The sequence below is a fragment of the Oncorhynchus masou genome, chromosome 18 (assembly GCF_036934945.1).
Source record: "Oncorhynchus masou masou isolate Uvic2021 chromosome 18, UVic_Omas_1.1, whole genome shotgun sequence".
NCBI classification, from domain to species: Eukaryota; Metazoa; Chordata; class Actinopteri; order Salmoniformes; family Salmonidae; genus Oncorhynchus; species Oncorhynchus masou.
Window position 1 is genome coordinate 32,369,431 of NC_088229.1, and position 15,257 is coordinate 32,384,687.

General features: G+C 44.9%; 1 protein-coding gene across 3 annotated transcripts in view; it reads left to right on the top strand.

Moving 5' to 3' along the window:
- Positions 1-15,234, top strand: part of LOC135504428 (brefeldin A-inhibited guanine nucleotide-exchange protein 2-like) — a 33,496-nt gene extending 18,262 nt beyond the window's left edge. For 2 of the 3 annotated variants that reach the window (XM_064923026.1, XM_064923028.1), the window contains 25 exons: positions 770-881; positions 1,308-1,513; positions 1,724-1,808; positions 1,916-2,087; positions 2,516-2,667; positions 2,989-3,117; positions 3,304-3,462; positions 3,676-3,823; positions 4,587-4,683; positions 4,816-4,856; positions 4,945-5,114; positions 6,369-6,520; positions 6,697-6,869; positions 6,983-7,143; positions 7,334-7,464; positions 7,577-7,706; positions 7,865-8,000; positions 8,803-8,941; positions 9,238-9,295; positions 9,456-9,573; positions 9,743-9,882; positions 10,040-10,217; positions 10,341-10,479; positions 10,791-10,908; positions 11,877-15,234. In XM_064923026.1, the coding sequence (XP_064779098.1) occupies positions 770-881; positions 1,308-1,513; positions 1,724-1,808; positions 1,916-2,087; positions 2,516-2,667; positions 2,989-3,117; positions 3,304-3,462; positions 3,676-3,823; positions 4,587-4,683; positions 4,816-4,856; positions 4,945-5,114; positions 6,369-6,520; positions 6,697-6,869; positions 6,983-7,143; positions 7,334-7,464; positions 7,577-7,706; positions 7,865-8,000; positions 8,803-8,941; positions 9,238-9,295; positions 9,456-9,573; positions 9,743-9,882; positions 10,040-10,217; positions 10,341-10,479; positions 10,791-10,908; positions 11,877-12,041 (3,409 nt within the window). In that variant the 3' untranslated portion in view covers positions 12,042-15,234. The remainder of the gene's footprint in view (positions 1-769; positions 882-1,307; positions 1,514-1,723; positions 1,809-1,915; positions 2,088-2,515; positions 2,668-2,988; positions 3,118-3,303; positions 3,463-3,675; positions 3,824-4,586; positions 4,684-4,815; positions 4,857-4,944; positions 5,115-6,368; positions 6,521-6,696; positions 6,870-6,982; positions 7,144-7,333; positions 7,465-7,576; positions 7,707-7,864; positions 8,001-8,802; positions 8,942-9,237; positions 9,296-9,455; positions 9,574-9,742; positions 9,883-10,039; positions 10,218-10,340; positions 10,480-10,790; positions 10,909-11,876) is intronic. The other variant, XM_064923027.1, reaches the window with a different exon arrangement.
- The last annotated feature ends 23 nt before the right edge of the window (positions 15,235-15,257 follow it).

Sequence of the window (15,257 nt, forward strand, 5' to 3'; positions counted from 1 at the left end):
CAGATTTAACGTGTTTAAGTTGCGCGGGCTTATTGAACTGATCTGCCTGACTCCCACATAGCTCCCGGGCGGTCACTTCAGTCACTCGCTCTCTTTTGAAGTTGATGCACAGCATGGACACTTCAATTGTAACCTACCTCAACTAGAAACAATTATGTTTACTCTCTTACTTTCACACAGGCTATTTTTGCTTTGATCACATAAGCTCTATTTTTCCGTCTGTGCTGTTTTTCATCTGTTTTGCCACACTCGCCGTCGGCAAGTGCCAGTGCAGTTGTATTTTCCCCCGCTTTGAAATGCTAGTGCTATTTGCTGAATATCAGTATCACATAAAAAATTCTGACATTGTTGGAAAGTGTATATTCTCCCATTTTTAAGGGAATCACTGTTATTTACCCTCTTTGCAAGGTTATGATTGGGGGTGGAAGCGCTGTATGCCTAAATTGTTTAATCTGTAGCCATGGCTTTGTTGTCCATATGGTAAATCGTGAATGGCATTGGTTACAATCTACTACAATAGCAATGTGCCAGCTATATGAATGATAGTAGGCCTAGTTGAATGTGGACATGATGGAAGTTAAATATGAACTATTTCATGGGGAAAAATACACTGACTAGTCGACTGATATAACTAAAACTAAGGATGAAATGACTAAGACTAAAAGGTACTATTAGACTAAATCTAAAATGGCTGCCAAAATGAACACTGCCTATCTAGTTATACAGTATATCTGTAGTAGCTATAGATTATTTGTCTCCATCTCTCAAGTTTCAACAAAAAGCCCAAGCGAGGTGTCCAATTCTTACAAGACCAAGGCATGCTGGGAAACACAGCAGAGGACATTGCCCAGTTTCTACACCAAGAGGAGCGCCTGGACACAGTGAGCACCTCATCACAACCTTGTATCACTGTAAACATGAGAGTTTGATTTAGTAGCCTCTCTAGAGAGTATGCAACAACAGGAAGTTATTGTGATGTGTTCGGACTCGAGTTTGTACTAGAAAAGGTTGTCATTGTAGATGCCAGGTCTTCGTTGTAGATGCCAGGTCTTCGTTGTAGATGCCAGGTTGTCGTTGTAGATGCCAGGTTGTCGTTGTAGATGCCAGGTTGTCGTTGTAGATGCCAGATCTTCGTTGTAGATGCCAGATCTTCATTGTAAATGCCAGGTTGTCATTGTAAATTAGAATAGGTTCTACCTTACATGGTTATATTTATATAAAATACATAGCTAAAAGGGTTTGTTAGAGCTTCCTATCTCTGGCACAGCTCTTCACCATTTCCCATCTCTGCTTTCTCTTCTCTCTAGACCCAGGTGGGGGAGTACCTGGGGGAGAATGTGCGTTTCAACAAGGAGGTGATGTACAGCTACGTGGACCAGCTGGACTTCTGTGGCCGGGACTTTGTCTCTGCTCTGAGGGCTTTCCTGGAGGGCTTCCGGCTCCCCGGAGAGGCCCAGAAAATTGACAGGCTCATGGAGAAGTTCGCTGCCCGATATCTGGAGTGTAACCAGGGGTAAGGGAGACATGTCAGGGACTGTTTGCTACCAGCAGGGGGAGGAGTTGAGTTTGCATACACGCTCTGGAAACATGTCGTGGAGAACATCCTCAATTATAGATACTGCGTGGACGTGTAGCCTCTTTGAATATTCATTATCTAATGCCCAGTGGTCTACTGATGCACCACCTTGTTACCTCAACTGGCCTTAACCTCTTGCCCCTGCAGACAGACTGAGTTTGCCAGTGCAGACACGGCCTACGTCTTGGCCTACTCCATCATCATGCTCACCACCGACCTGCACAGTCCACAGGTCAGAACACCAACCAATCGGTTTATTTAGCCTGTTCATCTATCCATACACCCACGTCCAGTTATTTGTATTCACTGTTGTTCCCCACCGTTATTTGACCTGTACAGGTGAAGAACAAAATGACCAAGGAGCAGTACATCAAAATGAACCGTGGTATCAACGACAGTAAGGACCTGCCTGAGGAGTACCTGTCCTCCATATACGATGAGATCGCTGGCAAGAAGATCGCCATGAAGGACAGGAAGGAGCACACGATCACACCCAAGACTAGCAAGCACAGTAAGTCGAGATAACAGGGGTATAACAAGCCAGAGACAGATATATTTAGAGTTGGGACAACTTTTAGAATTGGCAATATTGTTCTCACTCTTAGGCGTTCACTGATGAAGCATTGCTTAAATATTCCCAATGTTATTATCATTGAGCGTGGGAAATGCCCTTTACAAGTTAAGTATTATTAAGGTCAGTGGTGAGCCTACATGTCTGCCGTAGAATGTGGTAGTGTCATGTAAATGCATCAGGATTCAGAAATATAAATGTCCTAACGCTCTAAATATATGGCTCTGTGACAGACGATCTAAAACTGTATGTATTATGCATCAACTGAACCTCTACACCACCCAGCTTAGTGGGAATTGTAAAGCCTACAAGTTACCGTGAAGAGTGTGTTGGTCATGTGATAATCTAGGCACTCTCCTTCTTTTCAGGTGTAGCCACTGAGAAGCAGCGTCGTCTGCTGTATAACGTGGAGATGGAACAGATGGCCAAGACAGCCAAGGCCCTGATGGAGGCTGTGAGCCACGCCCAGGCTCCCTTCTTCAGCGCCACCCACCTGGAACACGTCCGGCCCATGTTTAAGGTACTGCAGAGCCACCCTCGCAATGACCATGTCCTCTGTAGCTGGTAGAGCATGGTGCTTGCAACACTCGGATAGTGGGTTCGATTCCCGGGACCACCCATTTGTAAAATGTATGCTCGCATGACTGCAAGTTTCTCATGCATTCCCAATTGGATAAAAGAGTGGACTAAATGGCATATACTGGCATATATATAATGGCATATACTATTATAGTATCACCTCATTAGGACCACCACCATCTGCAGTGGCTGGGATGGGTAATGCTTGTGAATGTGTACAAGAAGGTGGCTGTATGACCAATGCTCTGCGTGTGTGTTGCAGTTGGCGTGGACCCCTCTCCTGGCAGCCTTCAGCGTGGGGCTGCAGGACTGTGATGACCAGGAAGTGGCCTCTCTGTGTCTGGAGGGGATCCGCTGTGCCATCAGGATCACCTGTATCTTCAGTATGCTGGTCAGAGGCCACAGCAAAATAATTCAATGTATCAACCTTTACTATCCGTGGACTATGATTCATTTTGTTAACCCCCTCCCCCAAACATCAAACATGGTTCTATGCTCAACATGAAATTGAAACTCCAAGCCTGTTTTGTCTGTTTCTTTGAATGATTCGTCTGTCTGTCTTCGCGGCGCTGTGTAGTTGGAGAGGGATGCGTATGTCCAAGCCTTGGCTCGGTTCACCCTGCTCACAGCCAGCTCCAGCATCACTGAGATGAAGCAGAAGAACATCGACACCATCAAGACCCTTATCACTGTGGCCCACACAGACGGAAACTACCTGGGCAACTCTTGGCACGAGGTAGGTCAGGGCTTCTCCCATGAAGCCAACTTGGCTTTCCCAACCCTGCCTCTCATCTCCTCTTCTGTGAGTCAGACATCCACCCCATCTATCTGTCTGTCTCTATGCAAACAAATCCAGTGGAAAGAGAGCATAGCACTTGACTTGGTAGAGACGTCATGAACAGAACATGGAGGCTGACCTCTAACCCTAGGCCTGTGTTTCTCTGTGCAGATCCTGCGGTGTATCAGCCAGCTGGAGTTGGCCCAGCTGATTGGCACAGGGGTGAAGACACGCTACATCTCTGGAGTGGTCCGGGACAGTCAGGCTGGCATCAAGGGTTTCCCAATCGGGGGAGAGGAGTTCATGCCCCTGGGACTGGGTAGGTCACACAGGGCTTTGAAAATCAGGGACAGTTAGTGTGGAAATGGTGTGTGTGTGTGTGCAGAAAAATTTTTTTTACCTCCTTACGTTATAGAAATACATTTTTACCAAGAAAAGTATGAATATTCATGTTCTAAATCGTTCAGTGGGGTCTTTCTCTAACATATCATTAAAGGAGAACTTTTTAAAGAATTGGAATTTCAAATTAAAATAAAGCATATCTACTAAATCGTGTCTCAAAATCAATATCCTTCTTACCTCTATATATTGTTTTATATCCTGCGGATTCGAGAATAAAGATGACGAAAGTGAGCCAGCCAGTGGCCTTAATTCTTGCACAGAATCCATCCTAGCTGGCGCGATGCAATTTTACTGATTTTTGACCAATTTATATTCTCTGGCCTCCATTGATTTAGTCACCCTAATTCTGTCCATCCTACAAGGGTTAAAAACTCCAATAACTTTTGAATGGATTATGATGGAGATGTGAGGTTTGGACCATTGGTTTTCTTAGAGGATTATCTACCCAACATATAATTTTACCCATTGGTCAAAGATGCATTTTTGATTGGACACCCTATCTTCTGTAGCTTAGTTGGTTTGAGCATGGAGCTTGCAATGACAGTATAGTGGGTTCGATTCCCGGGACCACCCGTGTGTAAAATATATGCACGCTTGACTGTAAGTCACTTTGGATTAAAGTGTTGGCTAAATGGCATAATATGTTAAATGGTGTGTCTGAAATGGGTTTCCTGTTGCAGGGACCCTGGTGGGAGGTCCAGACAGGAGGCAGATGGCTCATATCCAGGAGTCCGTGGGAGAGACCAGCTCTCAGAGCGTGGTGGTGGCTGTAGACAGGTGAGAGATACATGTTCAACGTACATCCATGGCTGCAGACATCTGTTCTTAATCATTTATGTCCATGTGACAATCTGGATGGTGCTTTCTGGAATTACATGTCTTGTAAATCTGACCTGTATTTGTTTGCAGGATCTTCACTGGTTCCACAAGGCTGGATGGAAATGCAGTTGGTAAGTGGATCTGTGTGTGTGTGTGTGTGTGTGTGTGTGTGTGTGTGTGTGTGTGTGTTTCTGATGTTGTCCTGTGTCCTTTTCCTAGTGGACTTTGTGCGGTGGTTGTGTGCTGTCTCCATGGATGAACTGGCCTCTGCTCACCAGCCGAGGATGTTCAGTCTGCAGAAGATAGTAGAGATCTCCTACTACAACATGAACCGCATCCGCCTGCAGTGGTCACGCATCTGGCAGGTCATCGGAGACCACTTCAACAAGGTGAGCTCCCTTCTTCAGTAAGGAAGATGTCCTGGAACCAGATGAAGCATATTCCTGGACTAAGAAACACTTTCAATTGAGATTGTCCATTGAGAATTGTTAGTCCAGCAGTCGTCTAAATCTATTAATCTAACCTGATTATGTAGAGACTTAGTCTATCAAGGGCTCCAGACTAACATCTTCCACTGGCTGTAATGGTGCTACTATCTTTTTCACTTGGTGGCACCAGCCAATGATTTGGTCTGGTCACACCATTTATTTTTTTCTGCGGCGTTACACAACATACATTTTTGTAAATCACCTTATAACGTAATTCACAGTGCTTTAGACTGTGTAATAGACTACTGAGATGGTAGGCTATTCAAAAAATAAGTTGTTTCATCTAACATGTCCAAGCAGAAATGAATGATTCAAGATATTTTGATGTGCAACCTAATCCAGTGATTGTCATGAATTGTGGGTTGACAATAGGCTATTGTTTTATTTTACTGTTAAAATAGGCCTCCAGAATTTCCAGAATTTTGTTGATCAATAGAGATTCATCTTTATGTGCACTAATATCATATGCTAATTCACCACATGAGGAAGTGAAAACTCAAAGCACATTATCTAGATCAGGAACACTAAATATAATAATAAAGAATGTCCTAAATGAATATAATGAATGTCCTAAAAAGTCTTTGCAGTTGTAGCTTGCTACCTTATGCACTCGCATTGGCCCACGCGCACTTCGTATCTTAAAGCCAAATCAAATATCTTGGTTGTAAAATAGTTGCTGTTGAACTCTATTCAAGAGATGACGAATACAAATGATATCCACATAAAGTTGAGAACAACCATAGTTGCCTCCAAAGCTATTCGTTTTCCCGCAGTTGAATTTTGAAAAGTTCTACAATCAGAAGCCTTTTTTCTCTATCCTGGAGCCCACATTGGGAGAGGAGAGAGAGAGAGAGAGAGAGAGAGAGAGAGTGGCTCGCTCATCACAGCAGCAGGCCCCAGAGAAACGGGCCCAGGGGCAGGGCAGACACTTTCATTACAGGAATCATGAGGAGAATGCACTATACTGGTTTTCGACACCCCAAAAAAATAGGAAGTTTTGGAACTTGAGTGAGGTGACCATGCAATGAATGTTCAGCTCACACTGATGTGACAAGTACGTTTTTACTTTCACAGCCAAGTCAAAAGGGTGGCAAAAACAAAAAGTATTGTGCCCTGCTATGTGGATCTATGCCTATGTGTCTGCTCCTCCACCAGGTGGGCTGCAACCCCAACGAGGACGTGGCCATCTTTGCCGTGGACTCTCTGAGGCAGCTGTCCATGAAGTTCCTGGAGAAAGGAGAGCTGGCTAACTTCCGCTTCCAGAAGGACTTCCTCCGGCCATTTGAACATATCGTGAAGAAGAACAGGTAAAGAGAGACTGGACCAGGGGAAAGAGGGGGAAGGGAGATAGTAGAAGGAGGAGAGGCAGAGGTGGAACAATCTAGGGGATATGATGTGGAAAAACCCTGCCAGCACAGAACCAAATCCAGCCTACACACTCACCACAAATGCTTGACTCTTTGTCCCACTCTTTCCTCCACAGATCTCCCACTATCAGGGACATGGTGATCCGCTGTGTGGCCCAGATGGTCAACTCCCAGGCAGCCAACATCCGCTCCGGCTGGAAGAACATCTTCTCTGTGTTCCACCAGGCCGCCTCGGATCACGACGAGAACATTGTGGAGCTGGCCTTCCAGACTACTGGCCACATAGTCAGTGAGTACCGACACGTTAGGACTGGGGCTCAACCATCGTTTTGTCTCAAAGGGCATGGCCAGCTCGGTAGAGAAATGGACTGCTGTGTAATAATGATGCTTTCTCTTCTCCAGTGATCACGTTTCAGCAGCACTTTGCAGCAGCCATAGACTCCTTCCAGGATGCAGTGAAGTGTCTGTCTGAGTTTGTGTGCAACGCTGCCTTCCCTGACACCAGTATGGAGGCCATCAGGCTCATACGCCACTGTGCTAAATATGTGGCTGAACGGCCGCAGGTAGGCATCCCACAGAATTCCAAAGCACATCCCAAACCTAGATCACAAAGTACTAAAGTGCTTTCTAATCAGGCCTGCAACCGAACAGCATTTTGGAGTGGATTCTTTATTTGCATCATGGTTAAGTACATGATGGTGCCAGTCCATCATGATAATGTTCCTCTAATGGGTCTTCCCTGTCTGTCCCCAGGCTCTGCGGGAGTACACCAGTGATGACATGAACGTGGCCCCAGGGGACCGGGTGTGGGTGAGAGGCTGGTTCCCCATCCTCTTTGAGCTGTCCTGCATCATCAACCGCTGCAAGCTAGACATCAGGACGAGGTAAGGAATCTGACCCGTAGCTCACCCTACATGTGTAGAGGCACCACAAATGTAATGCTTTGAGCCCAATAGGCATTCATGTACGCTTGACGTGTGTGTCTTTCTGTCACAGGGGTCTGACTGTGATGTTTGAGATTATGAAGAGCTATGGACACACCTTTGAAAAGCACTGGTGGCATGACCTTTTCCGCATTGTCTTCCGCATCTTTGACAATATGAAGCTCCCTGAGCAACAGACGGAGGTGAGAGGCTGTAGGGATTGTCATTGGTTCCACTGTATGACTGTCTTGAGTAGGCATTTCTGTAATTAACACTGGCTTTTGCACCAGTCGCTCACTCATCCTCGTGATTTGTTGTGTTGCTCGTCTGTGTGTATTTTGTGTCTTGTGATTTATCGTAGAAGCACGAGTGGATGACCACGACCTGTAACCACGCCCTGTACGCCATCTGTGACGTCTTCACCCAGTTCTATGAGCCTCTCAGTGAAGTCCTGCTGGCTGACATCTTCACTCAGCTGCAGTGGTGTGTCAGACAAGGTGGGTCCTATACTCCCCACAGAGAGAGGGGGGGAAATAGAGCAGCTGACTCATACAGACACACACACCAGAGAGAGGGGGGAAAAGAGAGCAGCTGACTCATACAGACACACACACCAGAGAGAGGGGGGAAAAGAGAGCAGCTGACTCATACAGACACACACACACCAGAGAGAGGGGGGAAATAGAGCAGCTGACTCATACAGACACACACACCAGAGAGAGGGGGGAAAAGAGAGCAGCTGACTCATACAGACACACACACCAGAGAGAGGGGGGAAAAGAGAGCAGCTGACTCATACAGACACACACACACCAGAGAGAGGGGGGAAAAGAGAGCAGCTGACTCACACAGACACACACCAGAGAGCGGGGGAACAGAGAGCAGCTGATTCATACAGTCACACACCAGAGAGAGGGGGAACAGAGAGCAGCTGATTCATACAGTCACACACCAGAGAGAGGGGGAAAGAGAGCAGCTGACTCACACAGACACACACACCAGAGAGAGGGGGGAAAAGAGAGCAGCTGACTCATACAGACACACACACCAGAAAGAGGGGGGAAAAGAGAGCAGCTGACTCATACAGTCACACACCAGAGAGAGGGGGGAAAAGAGAGCAGCTGACTCACACAGACACACACCAGAGAGAGGGGAGAAACGGCAGCTGACTCACACACACACTTAACTAATTCAATTCAGGCTGTATTCACTGTAATATTCTTTGAAACATTTACCAGGAGTTTGAACTTTGGTGACGTAATGGTGAATGACACCACTATTTTCTCTCCACTACCCCAGATAATGAGCAGTTGGCCCGGTCAGGGACTAACTGCCTAGAGAACCTGGTCATCCTGAATGGGGAGAAGTTTAGCCCAGAGGTGTGGAACGTCACCTGCTGCTGTATGCTGGACATCTTCCAGACCACCAGCCCACACGCGTGAGTTCTGCTGCCGGCCTGTTTTCACTTTTGCAACCCATCACCATAAACAGGCATCCAACAGTAATTCTCAATGTGTTTTTAAATATTTATTTGCACACATAAACAGAAAACGCACTGTTATGGTAAGAAATGCTGATCTTGTATTTGCGTTGCATTGCAAGAACAAGTCTGATGTCAGATGTAGACAAAGCAGAACTTTCAGCAGGCCATGGTAAGTCATGGACACAGGAAACCCTTCCACCAATAGACCACATGACTGATGATGTGCACATTCTTTTTTCTCCTCTCTACAGCCTGTTGACATGGCGACCAGCTGGTCAGGAAGAGGAGGCTGGTGATGGGAAACATATGGTGGGCAAACAATATTTATGAAGCTTCAGACAGTCAAATTAAAGCTTTTGAGCCTGACTATAGACATACATGAGTATATGGCAGTGATTTGACTTTTGAAAATAAATATCTTGCCGTTTGTTCGTGTCATGAGTTGTTTTCTCTCACAAACATACTACAGGATGTAGATTTTGACACCCAATCCCAGAGCAGCTATGACAGAGCCCTGTCAGAGAGAGGAGGTCAGAGCCAAATGTCCACTGCCAGCGATGAGACCTGGAAGGGTAAACCCCATGCCAGTATGCAACGAATTACAGAAACCTTTTGACCCTCTCACCTCAATTCACATTTCTATCTTTATATGTACCTCATCCTCCTTGTCGTGTTCCACTTTTCCACATTTGACCTCAGTCTCTCGTGGGTTCCTATCTGTCTTCCTGATGCCGCTGTGCTCTGTGTCTGTGGCAGGAGTGTCAGACCAGAAGCTGTTTGCTGGACTGCTCATCAAGTGTGTGGTGCAGCTGGAGCTGATCCAGACCATTGACAACATTGTCTTCTACCCGGCAACCAGCAAGAAGGAAGATGCCGAAAATATGGCTGCTGCACAGGTTTGTCATAATGGAGCTAAACTACAATGGCTCAACTGAAGTCTTGACCCTTATTCACATTTAATTAGGGCATTTATGCATCAACTTAGTAGGGTGTTTTGGGTGTACTGTATGTTGTTGAAGGATTGACCTAGACTCTGTGCTATGTCTCTCCCAGAGGGATACTCTGGAGGAGGCTGCAGAGGAAGGGGACCCTGGGCAGGGGGAGCAAGGCATGTACAGACACCTCTCCTCCCAGCACCTTTTCAAGCTGCTGGACTGCCTGCTGGAGTCACACACCTTTGCCAGAGATTTCAACTCTAACAACGAGCAGAGGACTGCACTCTGGCGGGCAGGTGCGTTCAACTGTCTGTGTGTCTGGTGTGTTCAGATCTGTCATGTGAGATACAGGATTCTTTTGACATCTTTGTGGTATGTCCATCTACGTTCATATGTCTGTCTGGCTGTCTGTGTCTCAGGATTTAAGGGGAAGTCGAAGCCCAATCTGCTAAAGCAGGAGACCAGTAGCCTGGCCTGTAGCCTGCGTATTCTGTTCCGTATGTACTGTGACCGGCAGCTCCAGGATTCCTGGCCTGACATCCAGACACGACTGCTGCTGTGAGTGTCCTGGAGAGGGAAAGACAGGGGGAGGGATCATGTTGTGAAAGCTCTTTACAATTGTAAAGCAACTTTGGGTCCTTGAGAAGTGCTATATAAAGACCATGTATTATTATTGTTAAATACGTAAAAGTTACTTGTGCTACTTGAACAACAAGACTAGCTTGAATGTAAATTTGATTACATCATGTCATCCTTAGTCTTCCTGATTGGCCCATCTGTAATAGGTTCTTCATCAATGGTTTGTGGGGGTGTTCCCCCTCTGGCAGTGAGATATGTGGTAATGTTGGTCCTGTGTGTCCTGTCCTCAGCGTGTGCAGCGAGGCCCTGGCCTACTTTATCAGCCTAACCTCTGAGAGCCACAGAGAGGCCTGGACAAGCCTGCTCCTCCTGCTGCTCACCAGGACTCTTCGACTGACAGACATCAAGGCACACACTCATTTATTCACAAGTTACACACACTACATACACATGGACTGAAATATTTGCCCCACAAGATTGATCTGTTTTTTAAAATGGTAATATTACCCTATGAAGACTGTTTGTGAGGGACTGTCTGCAAGCACCATTTCAACTATCTACCCCAAGTCCGTAAAAGCGATGAAAAGAAGACTGTCCATTTCCCCTGATGTCCAAATGGAGTAACCTAATAGTGGAAATAGTTTGATTATTGAGCTGTAGGACAGCCCTTCATTGGCCTCCTTTCCCCTTAAGCAATGAATTTGACTTCCATAGAGGAAGTAGACAGATTATTTGACAGTTTGTCTGTGTAATGACCTGGGTATGTAAAAGAGGACAGATGTGTGCAGGCAGACCAGGGACTGCCCCCGGGGCCTTGGGGTTCAGTGCAGATTTCCTGTATAGGGTGTCCAATCAGTTAACCTTAGCATTGTTCTTACTTCTTGAATTATATTCAAGTTGATTTGGGACAGCAAGTTGCCTTGCAGTTAAGAGCGTTGGACCAGTAACCGAAAGGTTGCTGGTTCGAATCCCCAAGACGACTAGATGAAAAATCTCTGTGCCTTTGAGCAAGGCACTTAACCCTAATTGCTCCTGTAAGTGCTCTGGATAAGAGCGACTGCTAAATTACTAAAATTTAAATTTGAGTAACAAAAGGAAGGACATTAGCTTAGGTACCAACAAGTTTCTGTGCGCATATCAATCGGATAAGAACAGGAAGAATGCAGATTTAGGGGTCATTCTGACTTTGATTAACAAATGTTTCCCCTTTGCAAATCCCACCTACAGGTGTTTTACCTGGTCGTATTTCAACAAACAATGTTGACGTTCAACTTTGGCTATATGTCAAACAATTCACTCTTTGACATCACACTCCACTCAAAGCGTAATTAGCATATATCTGTTCAACGCTAAATTTTCTTTTCCCCCCTCTTCAGTTCAAGCCTCATGCCTCCTGTTACTACCCGCACCTGTGTGAGATGATGCAGTTTGACCTGATCCCAGAGCTCCGCGCCGTCCTACGCCGTTTCTTCCTCCGCATCGGCTCAGTCTTCCACATCGCTGCTCCTGAGATGGGCCAGCCACAGCCCCCGGCACCCTAGGAGGGTCTGGAGATGGAATGGGGAGGCTGGTGGGACTCTGAGGTGTATGGGAGCTCCCCTATCAGAAGTAAGGGAGTGTGTAGTGATGCAAGAGATCCAAGCAAAGATTGTTACCCTCAGGGACAGATGCTTTGAAAGTCATCAGTTCCTGTTTATCTCCTGCAAAGGAAAGGCTTGGAGTGTTGGTGATAAGTTCCGGTGCCCTACTGACTCCCCCTAGAAGTTCTAGAGCCCCTGCTGGGAGAAAAGCACTGTGATGGAACAGAACTCTCTACTAACTGTTTCTCAACACTGACGTTAAATGTCAAATGTAATGGAAAATGAACTACAATTATTTATTGATGCTATTTTATATATATATATATATATATATATATATATATATATTACACACACACACATACAGTGCATTCAGATAGTATTCAGACCCCTTGACCTTTTCCACATTTTGTTACATCGTTATTCTAAAATGGATTAAATCGTTTTTCCCCCTCATCCATTGACACACAATAATACCCCATAATGACATAGCGAAAAGGTTTTTAGAAATTTTTGCAAATGTATTAAAAATATTTTTTTAAACAATCACATTTACATAAGTATTCAGACCCTTTACTCTTTACTTTGTTGAGTCTTGGGTATGAAGCTACAAGCGTGGCATACCTGTATTTGGGGAGTTTCTCCCATTTTTCTCTGCAGATCCTCTCAAACTCAGTCAGGTTGGATGAGGAGCGTTGCTGCACAGCTATTTTCAGTTCTCTCCAGAGATGTCGGCTTGGGTTCAAGTCCGGGGCTGTGGCTAGGCCACTCAAGGACATTCAGAGACTTGTCCCGAAGCCACGCCTGCGTTGTCTTGGCTGTGTGCTAAGGGTTGTTGTCCGGTTGGAAGGGGATAATTTGCCCAAGTCTGAGGTCCTGAGCACTCTGGAGCAGGTTTTCATCAAGGATCTCTCTGGACTTTGCTCTGTTCATCTTTCCCTCGAGCCTGACTAGTTTCCCAGGCCCTGCCTCTGAAAAACATCTCCGCAGCAAGATGCTGCCACCACCATGCTTAGGGATGGTGCCAGGTTTCCTCCAGATGTGACAATTGTCATTCAGGCCAAAGAGTTAAATCTGGGTTTCATCAGACCAGATAATCTTGTTTATCATGGTGTGAGAGTCTTTAGGTGCCTTTTGGCAAACTCCAAACGGGCTGTCATGTGCCTTTTACTGAGAAATGGCTTCCGTCTGACCACTCTACCATAAAGGCCTGATTGGTGGACTGCTACAGAGATGGTTATCCTTCTGGAAGGTTCTCCCATCTCCACAGAAGAACTCTGGAGCTCTGTCAGAGTGACCATCGGGTTCTTGGTCACCTCCCTGACGAAGCCCCTTCTCCCCAGATTGCTCAGGCCGGCCAGCTCTAGGAAGAGTCTTGGTGGTTCCAAACTTCTTTCATTTAAGAATGATGGAGGCCATTGTGTTCTTGGGGACCTTCAATGTTGCAGAAATGTTTTTGTACCCTTCCCCAGATCTGTGCCTTGACACAATCCTGTCTCGGAGCTCTACGGACAATTCCTTCGACCTTATGGCTTGGTTTTTGCTGACATGCACTGTCAACTTTGGGACTTTATATAGACAGGTGTGTGCCTTTCTGAACCATGTCCAATCAATTGCATTTACCACAGGTGGACTCCAAGTTGTAGAAACTTCTCAAGGATGATCAATGGAAACAGGATGCACCTGAGCTCAATTTTGTTTTATTTTTTTTTATAAATGCAAAAATGCCTTAACCTGTTTTCACTTTGTCATTATGGGGTATTGTGTGTAGATTGATATGGAACTTTAAAAAAAAAATCCATTATAGAATAAGGCTTTAATGTAACCAAATGTTGAAAAAGTCAAGGGGTCTGAATACTTTCTAAAGGCACTGTGTGTGTGTGTGTATATATATCTATTCTGTACCTGATTTTGTTTGTCCCATTTGTTGATTTGAATACTTTCTGTTTATAAGACTGAACAAACATGCTAAAGCAAATAAAGAATCATTACTGAATATGCTGAAAAGTCCACTGGCAGAGAGGCTCATTGGAAACCTGTGTCGATAAGCAAATGATAATACAGTAAAGTATCCTCAGTGTCTCCCATTGTGATGCGCTTGTTGATCTGATCCAAAAATATTGTAACTGATAGGCCTGATACCAAGGCTCATCCCTATTACTGTCCCTTTTCGTTATGTAAAATGTCTTCTTCATTTGATGTTATTGGTGGTTGGTTTTTGGCCTCCTGTGTTATTTGTATTGTTGTACAACCTGTATTGGGTGTCCCACTCTGAGATGGGCATTGATGGGAATGGCTTGCTGTGTTCGGCGCTCCACGGGTTCCAGAGTGAGTCCTAATGGATAAGCCCTATGGCTGCACTTTTTGGGTTGTTCCCCTGCCACCATTCCCCATTAATCACATTGTGTGAATCACTATGGCCTGTTTTAACATTCCCTATTTTACTCTTTTTTTTATTATTTTATAGTGATTATTACATGCCAGTTTACTTGAGGGGCTTGTTGAGGGGCTTGTTCTTTTTCAAATGTCCTATGTTTTCTCCCCAAACTGAGTCTTGGAGGGTTCCAATGTTCTGAGTGCAAAAATTAATTAATTGCTATTTTCTAGAATGAATCTATTGTCCTGTAAAGGTCTTCAAGGCGATGCCCATGATATATAGCAAGGATGAGATTTTATTATCCCATTAAACTGTTCTATTTTTCTATTTTCCCTGTTCTGTTTTACACCTATTGAGTCTGTGTGAACAGAGCCCTCTCATGTATTAACTTTCCAGTACTTTATCAGCCTGTCAGTGAAAATACACCAGACAGGAGAAAGAATGAAGCAAAACCAAACGTTACTCCTAAACATGTCGGTGTATAGCTATCCACTTTACCATTTGTAGTTTAATACTGTCTACATTTTTTTTTAAAGCAAGGATGTATGTAATTATTTGAAGTGCATTTAAATATTTTTAAGAAGCATTCTTCCCCCTTCCAACTATGGAATTCTACTTTTCCTTAAAGAATGGGGATCTATATATAAATATACAGTATATGGGAGAAATACAAACTGTAAAATAATTATACATATAAGTGCTATACATATTGTGATGTAATCTTCCAAGCATTTGGTGAAGTATTCAATAAACCTTGAATTCAGCTCTATAGCAGCACATTTGACTTGGGTTGCTTGTTT